Consider the following 15,853-nt stretch of genomic DNA (forward strand, 5'->3'; position numbering starts at 1 on the left):
TCTATATTACAAACCAGGCAGAGAAAAATTGTCCTTACCACTGCACTTTGACATGGAAGCAAGAAGCTGTGTTCTCCAGGCTGTGAAGTCTGCAGATGTATTAGTAACTTCTTCCTGAATATAGTTTAGGCTCTTGATTAGGGCCATCTGATTTGCAGCTTGCCTGTCTTCCCCATTTGGAAGAAACAGGGACTCTATGCCTTGTAACTGAGCTGAGACTTCCAGCAAACAACTCACAGCTGATGTGCAAACTTCAAAATCTCTCCTGCAACAGAAATACCATAATAGTGAAAGAAGAATAAACAGTCCAATTTAAGATTAAACCTTCTCTTGAGGCATGAATAAGGGAGAGGCAGCAGGTGTTGGTTAGAGCATGGTGCTAATAACAACAATGGCCCTGTATGGGCCATTCACTTAAAAGTTGGACTTGATGATTCTTGTGGGTCCCTTTCAACTCAGAATATTCTGTGATCTCCCATCTTGAATTTATATTAAATAAAAAGTTTGACAACAAGCTTATACTCACACTGTTTGAAGCAGAGAGAAAGTAAGAGAATTGTTATTAAATAAGCTACAGTTTTCTTTTAAAATAAAAATTTCCTCACTAAATTGATACTTGAATTCACCTCATTAACTAAGGAGCTATGGGGATAAAATCCTAGGAGACCAAAGACAAAGGGAGAAGCTGAGATGGAGCAGTTTTTCTGACTTGTCAGGGGAGTGTGAGAAGACATACACTCCTCTAAAAAGTCAGGCACTGCATTTTGCAAAAAAAAGTTAACAGAAAAAAATGTTTCAAAAACACCTGAACCCACTTCTCAAGATATGCATAGGCAAACATTTACAAGATGACTTCAAACTTCTTATATGAAAACAAAGGAGAGATTCAATTTCATGCATATGTAGAACTCACCAGGAGTAAAACAAGGTCTCACGTGACTGTTGTCTTATTTTGTCCACTTCTGCTTTCATTGCCTTCACATTTGCCAGCATCGTGGTCAACTGCGTAGCCACCTGCAGCCATAACTGATCCTTATTTCGCATCCTACATCCAGGAGGCAATTGCTCAATTGTTACTGGAGACAAGTATTTTAGCTCTGAGGGAATCAGGTCGGATATTCCCGTAAAAATGTTTCCAATTTCAGGTTCCAAACTCTGAAAAATGTTTGTTTTGACATCCGTCCTTTCACTGTCATTGCACTTGGCTAACTCTTCTTTTGGGCAGCACTGGATAAACCAAGACAGCTCCTCGAGAACCATCATGCACTGCATGGAAAGTTGCTGCAGTTTGTCAGTCCACTGTTGAACACTGTCTTGAGGAGGAAATGCTACATTGTATTCTCTGTCAGCAGTCAACCTAGAGTCTATCTCTTGTATACAACTCAGGAGGTTCCTAGTTGAGAAGAAAGAAGAAGTTATAATCACTGATTTTTATGTTACACTTCCCTTTTGAAAGCTCAACCTTCAGTCTAAATTAATAAAACATAAACTAGATAATATGGACTCAGTGGAAGTCAAACTTTATCTGGAAAACCTATAATGACAGGGTATTTTAAAAAAAAAAATTTTAATTAGTGAATTTTTCTCTCCATTGCATTGAGTTGTCCTGAAAACAGGGCTTTGTAATATTTCTCACAATCTATACCATTTTTTCAAACAATCTTTAAACTCCTGGCCCGATACTCAAATACTGTTCATTTTCCTCACTATAAAAGCAAATTAGATTCTAGCACCCCTTCATTCTCTGCTGTGTAACAGTCAGCTCATACAAATGATTAGTCTGATTTGTGATGAAAGTCACAGTAGTGCAGATAAATATCTTAGAAGTCTTACTATTCCTGCAAATGTAATGCTGAGGCGTTTGTTTTGTTGGTTTTTTTTTATTTGGGTTTTTTTTCAGGTTTCATGGGGTTTAAATAAATTTTGCACCAGTAATTTCCAGTCCAGATTTCCTTCTACATTCTGCATACAAAGGTACAAGCTCCTAACCTGACTTCAAAAAGTTTAATGGATTACAGTAGTAGTGAGTACAAATATGCCGAACAATGGTGGAGTTTGCAATTAAATTGATGAGTCAAGTAATGGAGTGAAAAATCAAGCAAGTGAGAAGGATTTCTTACACACTTTTCCTTTTACAGTTTTCATGCAAGATTTAGTATCTCTCACTCTTCTAGAATTTTTCTTTGTAAGCTCTTTTTTTTTGTTGTTTTAGCTCGAAGTAGCATCCAGATCATTTATTTGCTTCAGATCAAGCCAACAACTTGAATGTAACCAAAATTAACTTAGGCCAATACCAAATGAGAGAGATTTAACGATCTGTAAGTTTAATGGTCTAACTGTGTTATTTCATGGTCTTCATGTACGCCTAACTTGTTTTCCAAAATTATTTTGATTCCAAAATACTGGCTGCAGTGATAGGATCAACTTAAATCTTTTCTACTAGGCTAAATTGAGAGGAGGAGAGAAATGGGGAAACAGAAGGAATTTTTTTACTTTCTTCTACCTTATTTTCCATTTTTATTGAACTGAATTGCTTACTGTCAAGACTCCTTGCCAGCATTTAAAATGTTGGAAAATGACAAATACCTCAGTAAGACCCACTGCTCTGTCAACGCAGTAAGAGACCGTCTCTGTCTGACAAGCATCTGCAGCAGGTGTGCAGTGAACCCTCTGCATCGTTCAATGCTACCTAATCCAATATCCTAAAGAAAACAGATACAGAAAAAGTGGGAGGGAACAGTTAGATGAACAAGCAGACAATAGCATTCTGTGTCCCTCCATTTCATTTCACTGAGCAGGCTGAAAGGCTATGGTTTAATTGAAAAAGTCTTAAAAAACAGACAAGAGTTATAATTATTACAGTTTCCCCATGTTCATCTTTTCTGCATCTTCCATATATCTTGCATACAAATTCTGTTTTCAAGTAGTTTCTGCAACATCACCTTTCTGCTACTAGAAAATTTCAGTCCAAGCTGGTAAAATGAAGTTAACAGAAGTAGGATTTCTATTTTCACTTTGTTGTTTTTACCTTGGCAGGTGCTAACAGCGCTGTCTGGAGACGAGAGTGACGTGCAAGTGACCGATAGAAGTACTTCTGGCATCCATCCCAGGCAGAAGAAATCTCTGTCAGCAACCTGACAGAGCACAAAAAGTCTGGTATTAGAAAGTACCTCAGCACACTGGAAGGCATAGGGTCAGCTCTTCAACCTAATAATTTTGCTTGTAATTTCTTATCTTGCAAATGCACCGATCTTGTAATTCTTCATGTTCTATACAAGTATCCTAATCTTAAGAAAACACTTAATTTTTATAATAAACTCTAAGGAAATTCTAAATGATAGCATCAAGATCTCTATTTTTGAATATCATCTAACATTTAGAGTGATTTTGTTTTTCTTTCCTCATGCAGATAAATCCAGCTTCATAAATCCAGCCTTTATTTTGGCCTAGATAAAAGATACGATACACTAAACCCTAACATCTGAGGAGGATAATAACCAGCAGGTCTCAATGACAAAAAAAGCATTTATTGCCTGAAAACAGTAAGAAAACATATTAAAAAGCATCTTTCCTCTAGGAAAGTTTTTCCAGACATCCCCAGTTTGAAGTGTATGTATTCTTCTTTTGAAATATCCCATTATTTAATGAAAACAAAACAATTAAGTAATCCCTGCAAATCACAACTCTCTTCAATAAAAGCATAAGTATCTTACACTCTAATATGATGCTAGGAAAGAATCTCAGGCAAAGCAGGACAGTGGAGGAGGGCTAACTGAAACCTAATTCATGGAAATAATGAAACTGAGGGTACAGTTGTCTAAAGTGCAAATTTAAAAAAAAAGCCAAAACAAAAAAAACCACCCAACCCTTGCTCATTTGCACATCCCAGTGCAGTATGTACAGGATTCTCAAACTGAGAACTAATGGGAGGAAGGAAATATGCAAAAGCCTGACTTAATTACAGTCCAGAAATCCCAGTCTAAATCAACATGCAATGAATTCTATATATTCCAACTGCAATTAACACAATCTAAAGGTAAAAAATACTGTGTACATACATGTCATCCAGTTCATGTGCACAATTCAGTACAGCCAGTGCACTCTGCAAGTCCAGTGGACGTAGGTAGAGCACTTCATGATAGTCTTTTGAACGGGACCATGAAAGACCTTTCCGGTACGACAAACCTGGAATGACATCCGAGCACACATCCCTTTATGCCCTCATTCTTTTATGTGAAAAATGCCACTCCATTATTAATGGTATTAAGATATAAAATCTTCTGATGTGGTTTTCTGCCTGATGCTGTCTGATTTTGATAAGTCTTTGAACATGCTGCAAGTTTTGTAATGTAAGAACATATTGTAGCTTAGCTATTTCAGCTGACTAAAGCTGAACAATGCAGCTGGAATAAGACTAACATAGACCTGTGAGTATAAAGGACTTTTCACCACTCCTGGTCCTTTAAGAAAGCTGAGTTAGGGGTCATCACCTCCTTTTAAAGATATGAAAAGGTTGATAAATGAGGAAAGTAAAGGTGTCACCTGGAATCAAAAACAGAGCCCAGTAAAGAATTTGAATCCAATATGTTAATTAAATATTCATAGTATGTCATTCCTCCAGCACAGACTTCACAGGGCAGTGATGGCAGATATTCCTTTGTCACCAGTGGGTGCAAAAAATGCCATTAATAGATCACTCAGTGTCCAGAACTCAACCACACCTCTGTCAATCTGATCTCTGATAGTCTGTCAACTGAGAGATGGGCTCTCATTTTAATTAGCTAACTTCATTTCACTTTTAGATCAGAGAAGGGTTACAAAGTCATGAGCTTTCCTCTTGTTTCTAGAAGCTGGGCAATGACTTCTGACTAGAGATAAGGAAGATTTCTGCTACAGAAAAGCTACTGTTACAAATCTAATGGAATGTAAGAAAAATAGAAAGTATTTGAAATGGCAAATACACCAGGCCTCAGTCAACAGACAAAGAGAGAGACTTAAATGCTTCTAAATTTATTAGTTACTTAATTACTTTAAGAAATCATATTATGGTGGGTTTAGATGTATTGGTAAAACTAATAAAATGCTCAAGAACTTTGTACTTTTAAACCAAGCCTATTTTTAGCCAAAGCTCACCTGTTTTAGCAAGACTTTTAAAGAGATCTGACAAAGCCCGTTGCTTTTGCATCTGAATATGCTTTGCCTCTGATTTCTGCTTCTCCTTAGTTGCTGTCTGATCAAATGTTAAATTTTGCAGTTCAGCTACAGAAACAATAATACCACCTGTATAGAAGACAGCAGACAAAGGTAAGAGATGTGAAAATTTAATGTACACAAAGCAACCGTGGGAAGACAGTCTAGGGAGGGAACTATACATCTGCACTTTTTCCTGATTTGTTCCATTTATTTTACAAAGGTCAATTGTAGTATGGAAATCACAAGAATACCTAACCTGTGAACTGGTCAAGATCTTCCACCAGACTTAAGAATGAATTATTTTCTGTAACTGCTGTACACATCTTCTTCATTTTTTTAGTAAGCTTAGGCAGACGATACTGAAGAGATTCTGTATGAAATGTAATGCCATCCTGACATACTTCTGGGAGTGCCCTCTGAGAAAAAAATGAAAACAAATTATACACATATACTCAAAGCTGTCTTGTTTTACCACTTAGGGTAAATCATTGCAAAAAGAAGGGTTGAATTCTGCATTCATCTGAAACCCCAAAACACGTCATATGATCCTTTGAACAGTTCAGCACCAATACTTGAGGAAAATCATAATACATGGACATACATTAGTTTTAAAAACAAACAATCAAATGGAAGATGGTATGATCCTACTGTCTTGGGTGTTTGTCATTACCACTTCCATAGAGGTTATCACTGCTTCAGGTCAGCTTCCTCTGCCTGACAAGCTCAAAAGCACTACCCTAAATCACTAAAGCCCCCAGGGTATTAGATAAGAACACTCTCACTTAGTTTTCACTAGACACAAATTTTGTTCCCAAAGAACAACAAAACCAGTATGCAAGTAGAAATCATTAAATAACATAAGTAATTACCCGGCATGTCCAAAGCTAATCCCTAGAGTTTGTTCAATTTAAGTTTGCATGCATCTTCTTTAAGGAATGAAGACAACTTGAAACTTAAGAAGTAAAACCAATAACCCTATTAACTATCAGTAATAGGCTTGGAAGTCACCAACTAACAAACCAAACCCTCAATCAAGCACATTAGATTTGCATTAGATTACTGCCTTCTCACTCTACCCTCCTGACTGTCACAGGACACGTGCAAGATCAGCCCCCTCTTGGCCTGAAGAAACTGAACAAAACTGAGAGCAACTTAGCATAAAACTGAGAGTAACTGAGCATTTCCCACTCACTGCCAAATTCTGATGGGTTACAATTGTCTCCTTGCATCTTATTAATAAAAATTATTGATGTGAATAGGAATCTGTTTCAGGAAGAAAATTAGTTGACTTCCTCTCTGAGCTGGGTAACTTAATTGGAGATATACAAAACTGAGACACTGTGTAGTCCAAGCTAGTCCAAGGCAAATGTTCACAGTACACAAATTGCCAGTCAACAGCAAATGTAAGACAATGTAGTACATTCCCCGTTTCATCATCCAAGCCCAAAGTGATTCAATATTTAATAAGAGCTTATGTGCGCACAAATCTCACAGCTACATGATCATGTGTTTGGGTCCTTGTTTAGAAAAAATGAGCTAATAATAATTTCAACTTGCAATCTGTTTTACTGCACTATTAGGGAAGTAACAAATTGTTGCAGACAATACGTAAGGAACGTGGAGATGAAATGTGTAACTGCCTCATCTCTGTATTAGAGCACAGATACTGTGCCAGATCAGTACAGATCATGCTTGTCTTTCCATGCTGCATTCCCACCCATCTGCAGTGTTTCATAACACTGAACACAAGTAAGATTAAGAAAGTTTATGATATATTCAACAGATTTGACATTTACATAAGATTTTTCTGCATAAATCAGTGAAAAGCAACATATGGATGAAAATAGAGAAAATATTCTACCCACATGTGGAATAAAGAACACAGTTACCTTGGCAACATCTGTTCTAGCAGAGAGAATCTTTCTTAATGTGTTGTTTAGCCTCTGAACTTTGGTTTCTTTGTTCTCAGATTCCTCCTGCTTTTGCATGCAGTCCAGTTGCTCTTCCTTACCAATTTCCACCAAGGCAGGCTGACATGGCTCATCCAGAACAACTTCAAACTTCTTCATGAATTTAAAGAGGGTTCTGATTACCACAGGAAAGCAGAAATGTTACTGGGTTTTATAATCCTAGAAACCTCTCATCTACTTGAAATAAATGTTTCCACTGTGTTATGAGCAGAAGTATTCTTCCATTCAAATTTAATGTCATTGAGAAATCATCTAGAAGGAAGTTTCTAAATAGGGACCTTAATTTCAAGTTCTGAGTTACCTGCGTATTTTTTCAACTGACTGCTTTATAGCCCAGAAGCTGACATCATTCCACTTGGAAATTTTCACAAATTCCTATTAGGAAAATAAATCATCAATGGGATTACTCATATAAATAAAATTAAGTATTTCCATATCAAAGATGATCTTCAAAGCTGATCAGCTATGATGATGGGGTAGTCTTAAAATGCAAGACATTTCAATAAGTGAGCGAATTATTGCAGACATCTTATTCTATTAATATATGTGTTTATGCTAAAACTGCTGCATAGCCAAATGCTGTGAAATCTAAATGGGCTTCACCAGTGGGCAGAAATTTTCATGGATAAATGGGAATGATCAAACCTTAAAGCCTTCAACCAGCCCCCCTCCCTCCCCCTCTAAAATAAATTCTTGCCAAAGAAAATGTGTTGTAGGGATTTCAGTGGCCAACAGAACTATTATATACAAATTCAAATAATATCTGCTCCACCCTTCTTTTAATTAGATCAGTGTATTGTCTGAACCAAGTTTCGTTTTACCTTAAGTTCCTTTTCTATGGGTTGACGAAGTTCAGTGATTCTGGCCTCAACACACACTGAAAACTGCTTATAATAATTGTACAGATTCCACAGTATGCTGCACAGAACATCTAGAAGGGACAGACAATAAAAATCTTATTTTACAATAGGATATTCTTCAGTATCACAATGATAAATGCACCCCAGCTCTTTCTGGAATCACAAAGCTTAGCTTGGAAAGTCTGGAATACCCGATGGCCATATTGCTGTAAAGATGACTCAACACAGGTAATGCTTATCAACTTACCCTTTTCTGCTACTTGAGGCATCAGCAAGACATGGCAGTGGAAAACCAGTAGTGCTTGAAGCCGTGCATGAAACTCTCCCAGAGTAGAGCCTTCAATGAAAGCCTGTAACGTGCTGACCAGGGTTTTCAGATCCATTTGCTCAGTTTCTGAACATTGCAGCAGAAATTTAGAGTAGAAGTAAGGGAAAACAAACCAAAAGATCAACATGAAAATTGTGGCCTGCTCTTTGTAAACTTTCAGCTGAAACATCAGGTCTTTGTTAGGAAAGATTCCAAACAAAATAGGAAAGAGGCAGGGAGGGGAAGAATTCTAATTTAATAAGAAGTAAAACCAACAAACACCACAGTGGAAGAAAAGAACGGGGAACAAGAGGCAACATTAAGATAGCGACTGAGAAGGCCATTTAGGTGTCCAATTTCAGAGTCCATCAAGTATTTAAAGAACACTTGCTATTCTCTATGAATGAATGGCTTTTTCAGTCATAGTGAGCCATACTACGAATTAGTTGCTGCCAGTTCCTTAACGCCTCAAAAATCATGAAGATAGAAATATATCATAGACGAATCTGGTAGAGAATACAGTGTATTACCTATAGAAGACATACATAACATGGGTTATGTAATATAACCCAAGGATCTGAAGCTCATCAGAAGTGCATTAATTAATCCTGAGATTGGAAGAACTCTGCCTCATGCCAGAGGATACTGCTTTTATCTTTATAATTCCATTAAATTGGGGGAGGCAAGGGACCGAGAGCTGTATTCTTTACCCTATTTTATGTAACGTGAACAGCTGCAGACAGATTTGCTAAGAACAGCACGTACCAAAACATACCAGCTGTAAGAATTCTTTAGGCTTTATACACAATGTTCAAAGCAGTTCAGCTCCAATATGAATAATGCTTTCTATAGCTAAAAAAATGAGAAGCCTTTTTGAGTTGCAGTTGGAGGCATCCTACCCTCCAAATCTGTTTGAAATGTTTATATGTGCATGACATAAGCTGCCATAGTTCTACGTTCTTTTAGGTGCTTTTTACAGACATCTTTTTTTCTTTACACCACCTACAGTGTTGGCCCTATGAGCCACAGGTGGTTTCAGAGACACATACAAGCAAAGTTCACTCCATACATAAGACCTTATACAGTCATGAAATTTACTGTAGGGCAAAGAACTACACTTGAAAGTGCATTGTCGAACTCTGGCATTTAGGATCTTAATCAAGCATCCTTAGTAATTGCTAGAACTGCAGCACACATTCATTTTAAGGCAAGCACTTACCTTCTGTAGTTGCCTCTGTCTGCTCTTGAACATACTTCTCAATCATCTGATAGATTGAGAACCAGTGCTTTGTGGATTTCTCTACATGCTGTTTCATAATATTGTCCAAACTTACTGACCAGCAACTGGAAACAATAAGGAAGGGGAGAAAAGAAAAAAAATAAAGCAAAAATACCATGGGTAATTTGGGCTTCAAAACAACACAAACTTTATTCTCTGTTGCTACTAAACTAATGGAAGATTTTACAAGATGGAATAATCTGCACATATGCTTAATATATACATTCAACTCTTGAGGATCACTGCTTTGCCAATAGTATTAAGTATGAGAGAAGAAGTGTGAGAACTAGGGATGGTAAAACAAAACCCATCAGAGGCAGGTTCAAAAATTTCTTTTGCTCAGAACTTGAGGTAGGCTTGTGGAATTCCTGATCATGGCATACTGTGGCTATAAAAATTTTACATGGTCTTAACAGGAGACCAGACAATAATTTTTAAGGAAAATTTAATGTGGGGGTTGTTAAACAGACAAAACACTGCAGGCTGAGTAAACCCTACGATGAAAACAGGAGAGCACTGGGAAAATACTAGGATGAAATACTGTAGTTATCTGTCCTGCTTCTCCTCCTCTCCTGAGGCAAATACATAGGGTCCCCACAGGCTGGACATGCTCATTCTGAATCACTACAGCTGCTAGTGGGGTTTTTTTTCCCCCCACATTTTTACAAGGACAGTCACATAGAAGCATTTTCCACAATTAAGGCAATTCAGCATTGGAATGTGCCTTCATATGGAGATGGAAGGTTACAGTATCTAAGAAAAAGCAGTATGGAAGGATAGTTCTTACTTCAACTCCAATCTACGCCACTGAATAATCAGTTGTGTGACCAAATCAAGATGTTTCCGCAAGGACAAAGCTCGACTAGCATTTTCCTCCCAGTCCTGGAAAACAAAAAAGTTACCCTTTATACAAAGACAGAAATTAGTCCTTGCATGGAAAGGTTCGCAGTACTTTGGATACTTCAAACTGTCAGCCTGGAGCAAGTTCACTTTCTCAAATCCTGGCAAGTAGACTGCTTTCATATTAAAAACATGGTATCCATATAAATAAAGAAGCATGAAAGAGAAAATAAAACTTCCCCTTAGCTTTTTTCTTACCTGTGCTTTTGCAAGAAGAATTTCCAAGCCATTCAGGAACTTTGAGAGAGGACTAGAGAGTGGAAAACTCCGGATTCTGTCCAACACAACTAACAGCTGCAGAATAAAAACACAAGCATTCCACCTATAGTAAGAGTTTTTCAACAAAAGTAGTCATGAAGTTAAGTTAATTTTTATAAGTGTAACCCTCCCCTGCAAGAGGTAAGAATGGTTTTGGGTTGTTTTGGTTTGGTTTTTTTTCATTTTTAAACTGCTTTCTCAATTTAGTATAAGCTCACTACTAGTGCAGTGAAGACTGGTGTACTTGGGGAAAGGAGCACAAATGACCTAATGCAAAGACTTCCAATAGAATCTGACTTTCTGTGTTGCTCTAAGAAATGTAACCTGATAGCCACACAGGTCCCATAAGTGGGAATAAAAATAAGCACTCTAAAGAATTAGGAAAGAAAGAACTTTGGAAAAAAACAGGAGCACAAACAAACAGCAAAAGACCTCAGGGATCTCTGAGCTATGGCAGACTGAAGATTGCTTAAAGCTCTAAGAGTAGGCAGAATACCACTTAACATTTCATAGCTGAAATAGAACAGCTAATACCTCTTAAGAATAAACAGATATGACTTCAAAACATCTGCGTAAGTATTACAGACAACATCTAAGCAAGAATATGAACCTCTATGCACGTCTATGCATATCTATATACATATTACACATAATGCAATCCTAAAATGCTCCAGTTTCCCCCAAATACTTGTTGAGGTGTTTTTACCTGCACGAGTACTGGATGCTCTGGCCATTCCTGCAGTAGCCCATTTATTTCTTTAGCAAAATTATTGAGTACAGGTTGGCACTGTCGGACTTGCTGAATATTAGGGTGCTGGTAGAAGTCATATGGGCCATCTTGCTGCAGCACAAGATCTGAAGTTAATTCCTCAAAAAAGGTATTGCGAAGAAGAGTGCTAAGTAGAAGCTGGCTTCCCAAAAGACTATCATTCATTTCAGCACCTAGGAGGCAAGTAAGGAAGACATCACACATGCAACTAATACTTTTTTGGTTGAATAGATGAAGTTGGGGACTTTCTTCCCCTGTATCCCAAGCCTTAGCATGTTAGACTATGCCACTCATAAATAATGAGATGGGAGTATGGAACAAAAGAGACATAATTAGAGTTTATATTCTCTATTTTATCAAATTTTTCTGTAAAAGTAAAATCAGCATCCTAACGGTGGGCTGTGATCCTGTCAGAAGAACACAGGCTCTGTGGAAAAGTAACTCAAAACACAGAAAAATCCCACATACATTACACCTCAGATACAAACACAAAAACAAGGCTACTGTAGAAACAGCAGCCCTTATATGCTTCACCTTAATTGCACACATACATCTATTAGATCAGAACTGAAATATACAGCTCTGCTATGAAAAGTGATGATCCTGAGGTCTCGCACAATTGCTTGAAACAATTTACATATCAAGTGTTCCAAAATTCAGGCTGGGAAAAAAAAAACAAACAAAAAAAGTCCACCTTTTTTCTTTTAAATTATATATAGAAGCTACATTTAAGCCAATTCCTTTATGAACTTCATTGCAAATTTTAATTCTGGGAAATTTCTGCAAGTGTATCATCTTCCATAGACTATGCAGATTCATGTGATCAAAATTTCACTTAGCATTCAATTTATTTTTAAACTGTGCTGGTCTTATACATTCCCAAACGAAATAAAAAAAATAATTTTTTTATAAAAGAATAAAAGAATAAAAATCAAAGCATTCCACAAGACAATTCTGAACACAGGACAAATTCTTTGGAAAAAGAAAATTCAGTTTCCCCATAATAGATCTGTTTCATGACTGCAATGCAATTAATTTGGAACAAATCATTAGAAAGCTAAACCTGCATATATGAAATATTGCCAGCAATCTTACCAATTAAAGGATAGAACTGATTCACCAGGCATGCACCAGTCTGATAGCAGGAAATAAATGTACTGAAATAATGCTTGGCTTGATGAGAAGGCAGCCTCTGCTGATACCACAGGGATCGAGCAAAGTTTAAGCATAACTGTTGATGAACCATCATTACTGTTTGCATAGAGCTCTTGGACAAAAGGGCTCTGTCAACTTCCAGGTAGTCTTCCGATGGATCTTCAGTTTCCATTTTTTCTTCTAGGCTTGGCTGAGCTGTGATATCTTCAAAGTCCTGCATATTACATGATAATCAAAGGTAAATTATAATTTCTTCTTTTAATGCCTTCTCTCCCCATCTCCCTTTTTGCACTTTTTGGCATTGCAACAACATGCTAATGATTTGCAGCTGGTACCATACAGAAGCACTGCCTGCCTCTCATCTCAGATGTCAGTCTGAAACAGAACACAGGTCTACAGAACGTTTTGGGGCATAACCACAGCAGGCAAGGGTGCAGTACCGTGATCCTTGGAGCTGCTGCCAACTAAAACTCTTTCAGAAAAAGCAGCAGCAGCTGTGCATGCTGATAAAACACCTCAGTGCTGTGTGGTCGCTTGAAGACCTGAACTGCTACATCCTAGCTGCTTTATTTAATCAAGAATAACCTTCTACCCAGGTAATAGAACCTCATATGACCTTATTTGCTAAATTAATCAAATTTCAGAATTTTACAACAAATAACTAATTATATTGTCATTCAGTTACGTAACTTGGGATTGTTCACTTGAGCCACAGCATGCTTCAAGTCCACAAGTTAATTCCAAAAACTTTCCTAAACCAAAACATAAAATAAAATAAAAGCACAATACTTAACACCTATCAAAATCTGCCCCACATTTTGCTTTTGGCTAAAGGAAAAATAGTTTCAGTCCTCATCTTATTTCTGGCATGTATTTTCAGGAGCTACTTCAGATGTAATTTTTGTATTTCTTTACAGAGTTACAATTATTACCTTTTCATGAAAAGGAAATCTCCTCCTGAATTCTTCTTCTTCCTCCTCTTCCTCACTCCGTCTTTTCCCATGACTTTTACTTCTGTATCTGTACAGACTGCGTTCCATTGCCTCCTGCTCTTGGGCACGGCGTTCCTGTTCATCCCATTCATTTACAATTGCCTAAGGAAACACAAAGCAGTATGCTTTTAAACAAGTCAATGTCTAAAATCATCTCATTTTTCATCAAAGGGACAGCATCTATTTTGCTTGGCTCTTCCCTTTTCTACAGTCTACAACAGTTTAAATCAAAGCCATCTAAGATTTGTGAACTGCCCTCTCAACAAGCTAATAAGGAAAACAAAGACAACAGTGTGCAACAGAGTGCTTGGCCAAGTTTTAATCTCTTTTCTTAACCATTTTATAAAGAAAGTCTCTACAAAGTTTGCCTTGTCAGCCTGTCTTCACAGCAGGGGCTCTTCCAGACCTCTGAAAATTTCTGTGGCCCTCCTCTAGACCTGCCTTAAGAGATCCATGTCTTCAACAGGGGACAAGGTGGTTTAGTACAAGAATCCCAGCTCCTGGCATCCAGATGTTACCTGACACAGATGTCTAAAAAGCTGCAGAGATTTCTGGTCCATCTCTCCTTTGGATAGTATATGGCATCGAAGATGCAACAAAGCATTCACTAGGAGCTGTTCCAGAGTTGGGCAAGGCTGCTCAGCTCCCCCAGATTCTCCTTCAGAGTGCTTCAGAGAAAATTTTTTAAGTCCATGAAGGACCTCAACTGAATTCACTGAGCATAAAATTTCTGCCCGAGCAAAGTAGGTGGGGAAGGCATGGCCAACAGAAGGAAATGTCAACAAAGAAGTGAGGAGGTTGGTGAGGTCAGCTGGACACACAAAATTTTGGAGTACTCCAAAAACTTCAGAAGCCACTAATCGCATGCCATGTTGCAACTGTAAGATGGCAGCTTGCAGCGGAATGATGGCATCAGGGAACACAGCATACTCCTCTGACAGGTGTTTTCTAAACTGATGGTGGGATTGTTGCCACGATGCTTCTTCATTCAACAGGTTTTGTATTGCCTGAAGCGATTTTGGTGTTTCTCCACGGAGGACCTGGAGAAGGCGGGTTAGAAGATCTTGGACTGAAGAAACCCGTGCTATGCTGTTGATGTACTGGTGGGCCTCCTGGAATAAGCAATCATACAGCGGAGCTGGAGGCCTGAAGGCCTTTTTTCTAGAAAGACTGCTCATTTGTTCCTTCAACTTTTGCATTCTTTCATGCAGCAGTCTGTTAAGAAATAACATTAACCAGTTTAAACATAGAAACATTTCATATAAACTTCTTAAATATATCCAACATAACAGTTAGATACATAAAAAAGTTTAATTAGAAATATTCTGTTAGTTTGCGTGAAACAGCAAATAAGGAAAAAAAAAGGGACACCCTTATAGCATGCAGATGTATATTTCTTTCCCCCACCACTTCAACAAATTTCAATTGCTTTTTTTGCTTGCTACCTGACAGCTGTGTGAGCATTTAGAAAAAAGTAATATTACTGCAAGCAATTGGTAAGGCTCAGTCATTCAGAACCCGCTTTCAGTGACTTTCTCTTAAGCAATAGCACAGAACTACCAGATCTTCTATAGGGTAACATTGTGAAATCAAAAACTTCCATTAATAGTGGAAAATCATAAATAATAGACAGTTTTTATCTCCATGTACAAGGAACGCACCGGGACACCTGCGCAAAGGAAAAAGCTCTGTTCACTTAAAATCTCCTTCTCAAGTTCCTCAGATTAAAAAAAAAAAAAACAAAAAACCAAACGAACAAAATAACAATGGCTACAAATTCTGAATGTCAACAGTGTATTCTATGTGGTAAGAAATTTAATTCACTCACAGCACCATAGTTAAAGGCTAGTGCTAAAATACACATATGGAGATTTCTCCCCAGTAAAATCAGCTGAAGAACTCTGCAAAATAGCACTGGAATGCAGAAAGGCCTTGAGGAGGTACAGTGATCAATAAAACAATCCAGCTAATTTCAACTCATTGATAACATTATCACATTTCAAAGAAAGTACGGTACTTTAGATGTATGGCATTATTTTTACTTCTGGGCCTGGCTTCAACTTTATCAATATACAAAGGCCACATCCTTTAATTGTTCTATTTACAGCAGTAAAAAGAGCGTACAGATAATTCCTTAGTCACTGCAAGTAAAGAGCACAGCCTCTGCACT

General features: G+C 37.6%; 1 protein-coding gene across 3 annotated transcripts in view; it reads right to left on the bottom strand.

The window, feature by feature from the left end:
- The window catches only part of MDN1 (midasin AAA ATPase 1), a 97,293-nt gene that overhangs the window by 20,606 nt on the left and 60,834 nt on the right, over positions 1-15,853 (bottom strand). For all 3 annotated transcript variants that reach the window (XM_017825703.1, XM_017825712.1, XM_017825719.1), the window contains exons 63-80: positions 14,202-14,898; positions 13,624-13,785; positions 12,632-12,905; positions 11,474-11,709; positions 10,708-10,803; positions 10,397-10,491; positions 9,550-9,674; positions 8,271-8,417; positions 7,985-8,094; positions 7,465-7,538; positions 7,083-7,278; positions 5,450-5,609; positions 5,134-5,280; positions 4,059-4,185; positions 3,029-3,134; positions 2,587-2,702; positions 914-1,393; positions 39-265 (exon numbers count right to left, since the gene is read on the bottom strand). In XM_017825703.1, the coding sequence (XP_017681192.1) occupies positions 39-265; positions 914-1,393; positions 2,587-2,702; positions 3,029-3,134; positions 4,059-4,185; positions 5,134-5,280; positions 5,450-5,609; positions 7,083-7,278; positions 7,465-7,538; positions 7,985-8,094; positions 8,271-8,417; positions 9,550-9,674; positions 10,397-10,491; positions 10,708-10,803; positions 11,474-11,709; positions 12,632-12,905; positions 13,624-13,785; positions 14,202-14,898 (3,575 nt within the window). The remainder of the gene's footprint in view (positions 1-38; positions 266-913; positions 1,394-2,586; positions 2,703-3,028; positions 3,135-4,058; positions 4,186-5,133; positions 5,281-5,449; positions 5,610-7,082; positions 7,279-7,464; positions 7,539-7,984; positions 8,095-8,270; positions 8,418-9,549; positions 9,675-10,396; positions 10,492-10,707; positions 10,804-11,473; positions 11,710-12,631; positions 12,906-13,623; positions 13,786-14,201; positions 14,899-15,853) is intronic.

Source organism: Lepidothrix coronata, unplaced genomic scaffold (assembly GCF_001604755.1).
Source record: "Lepidothrix coronata isolate B3197 unplaced genomic scaffold, Lepidothrix_coronata-1.0 Scaffold4, whole genome shotgun sequence".
In the NCBI taxonomy this organism is placed as follows: Eukaryota; Metazoa; Chordata; class Aves; order Passeriformes; family Pipridae; genus Lepidothrix; species Lepidothrix coronata.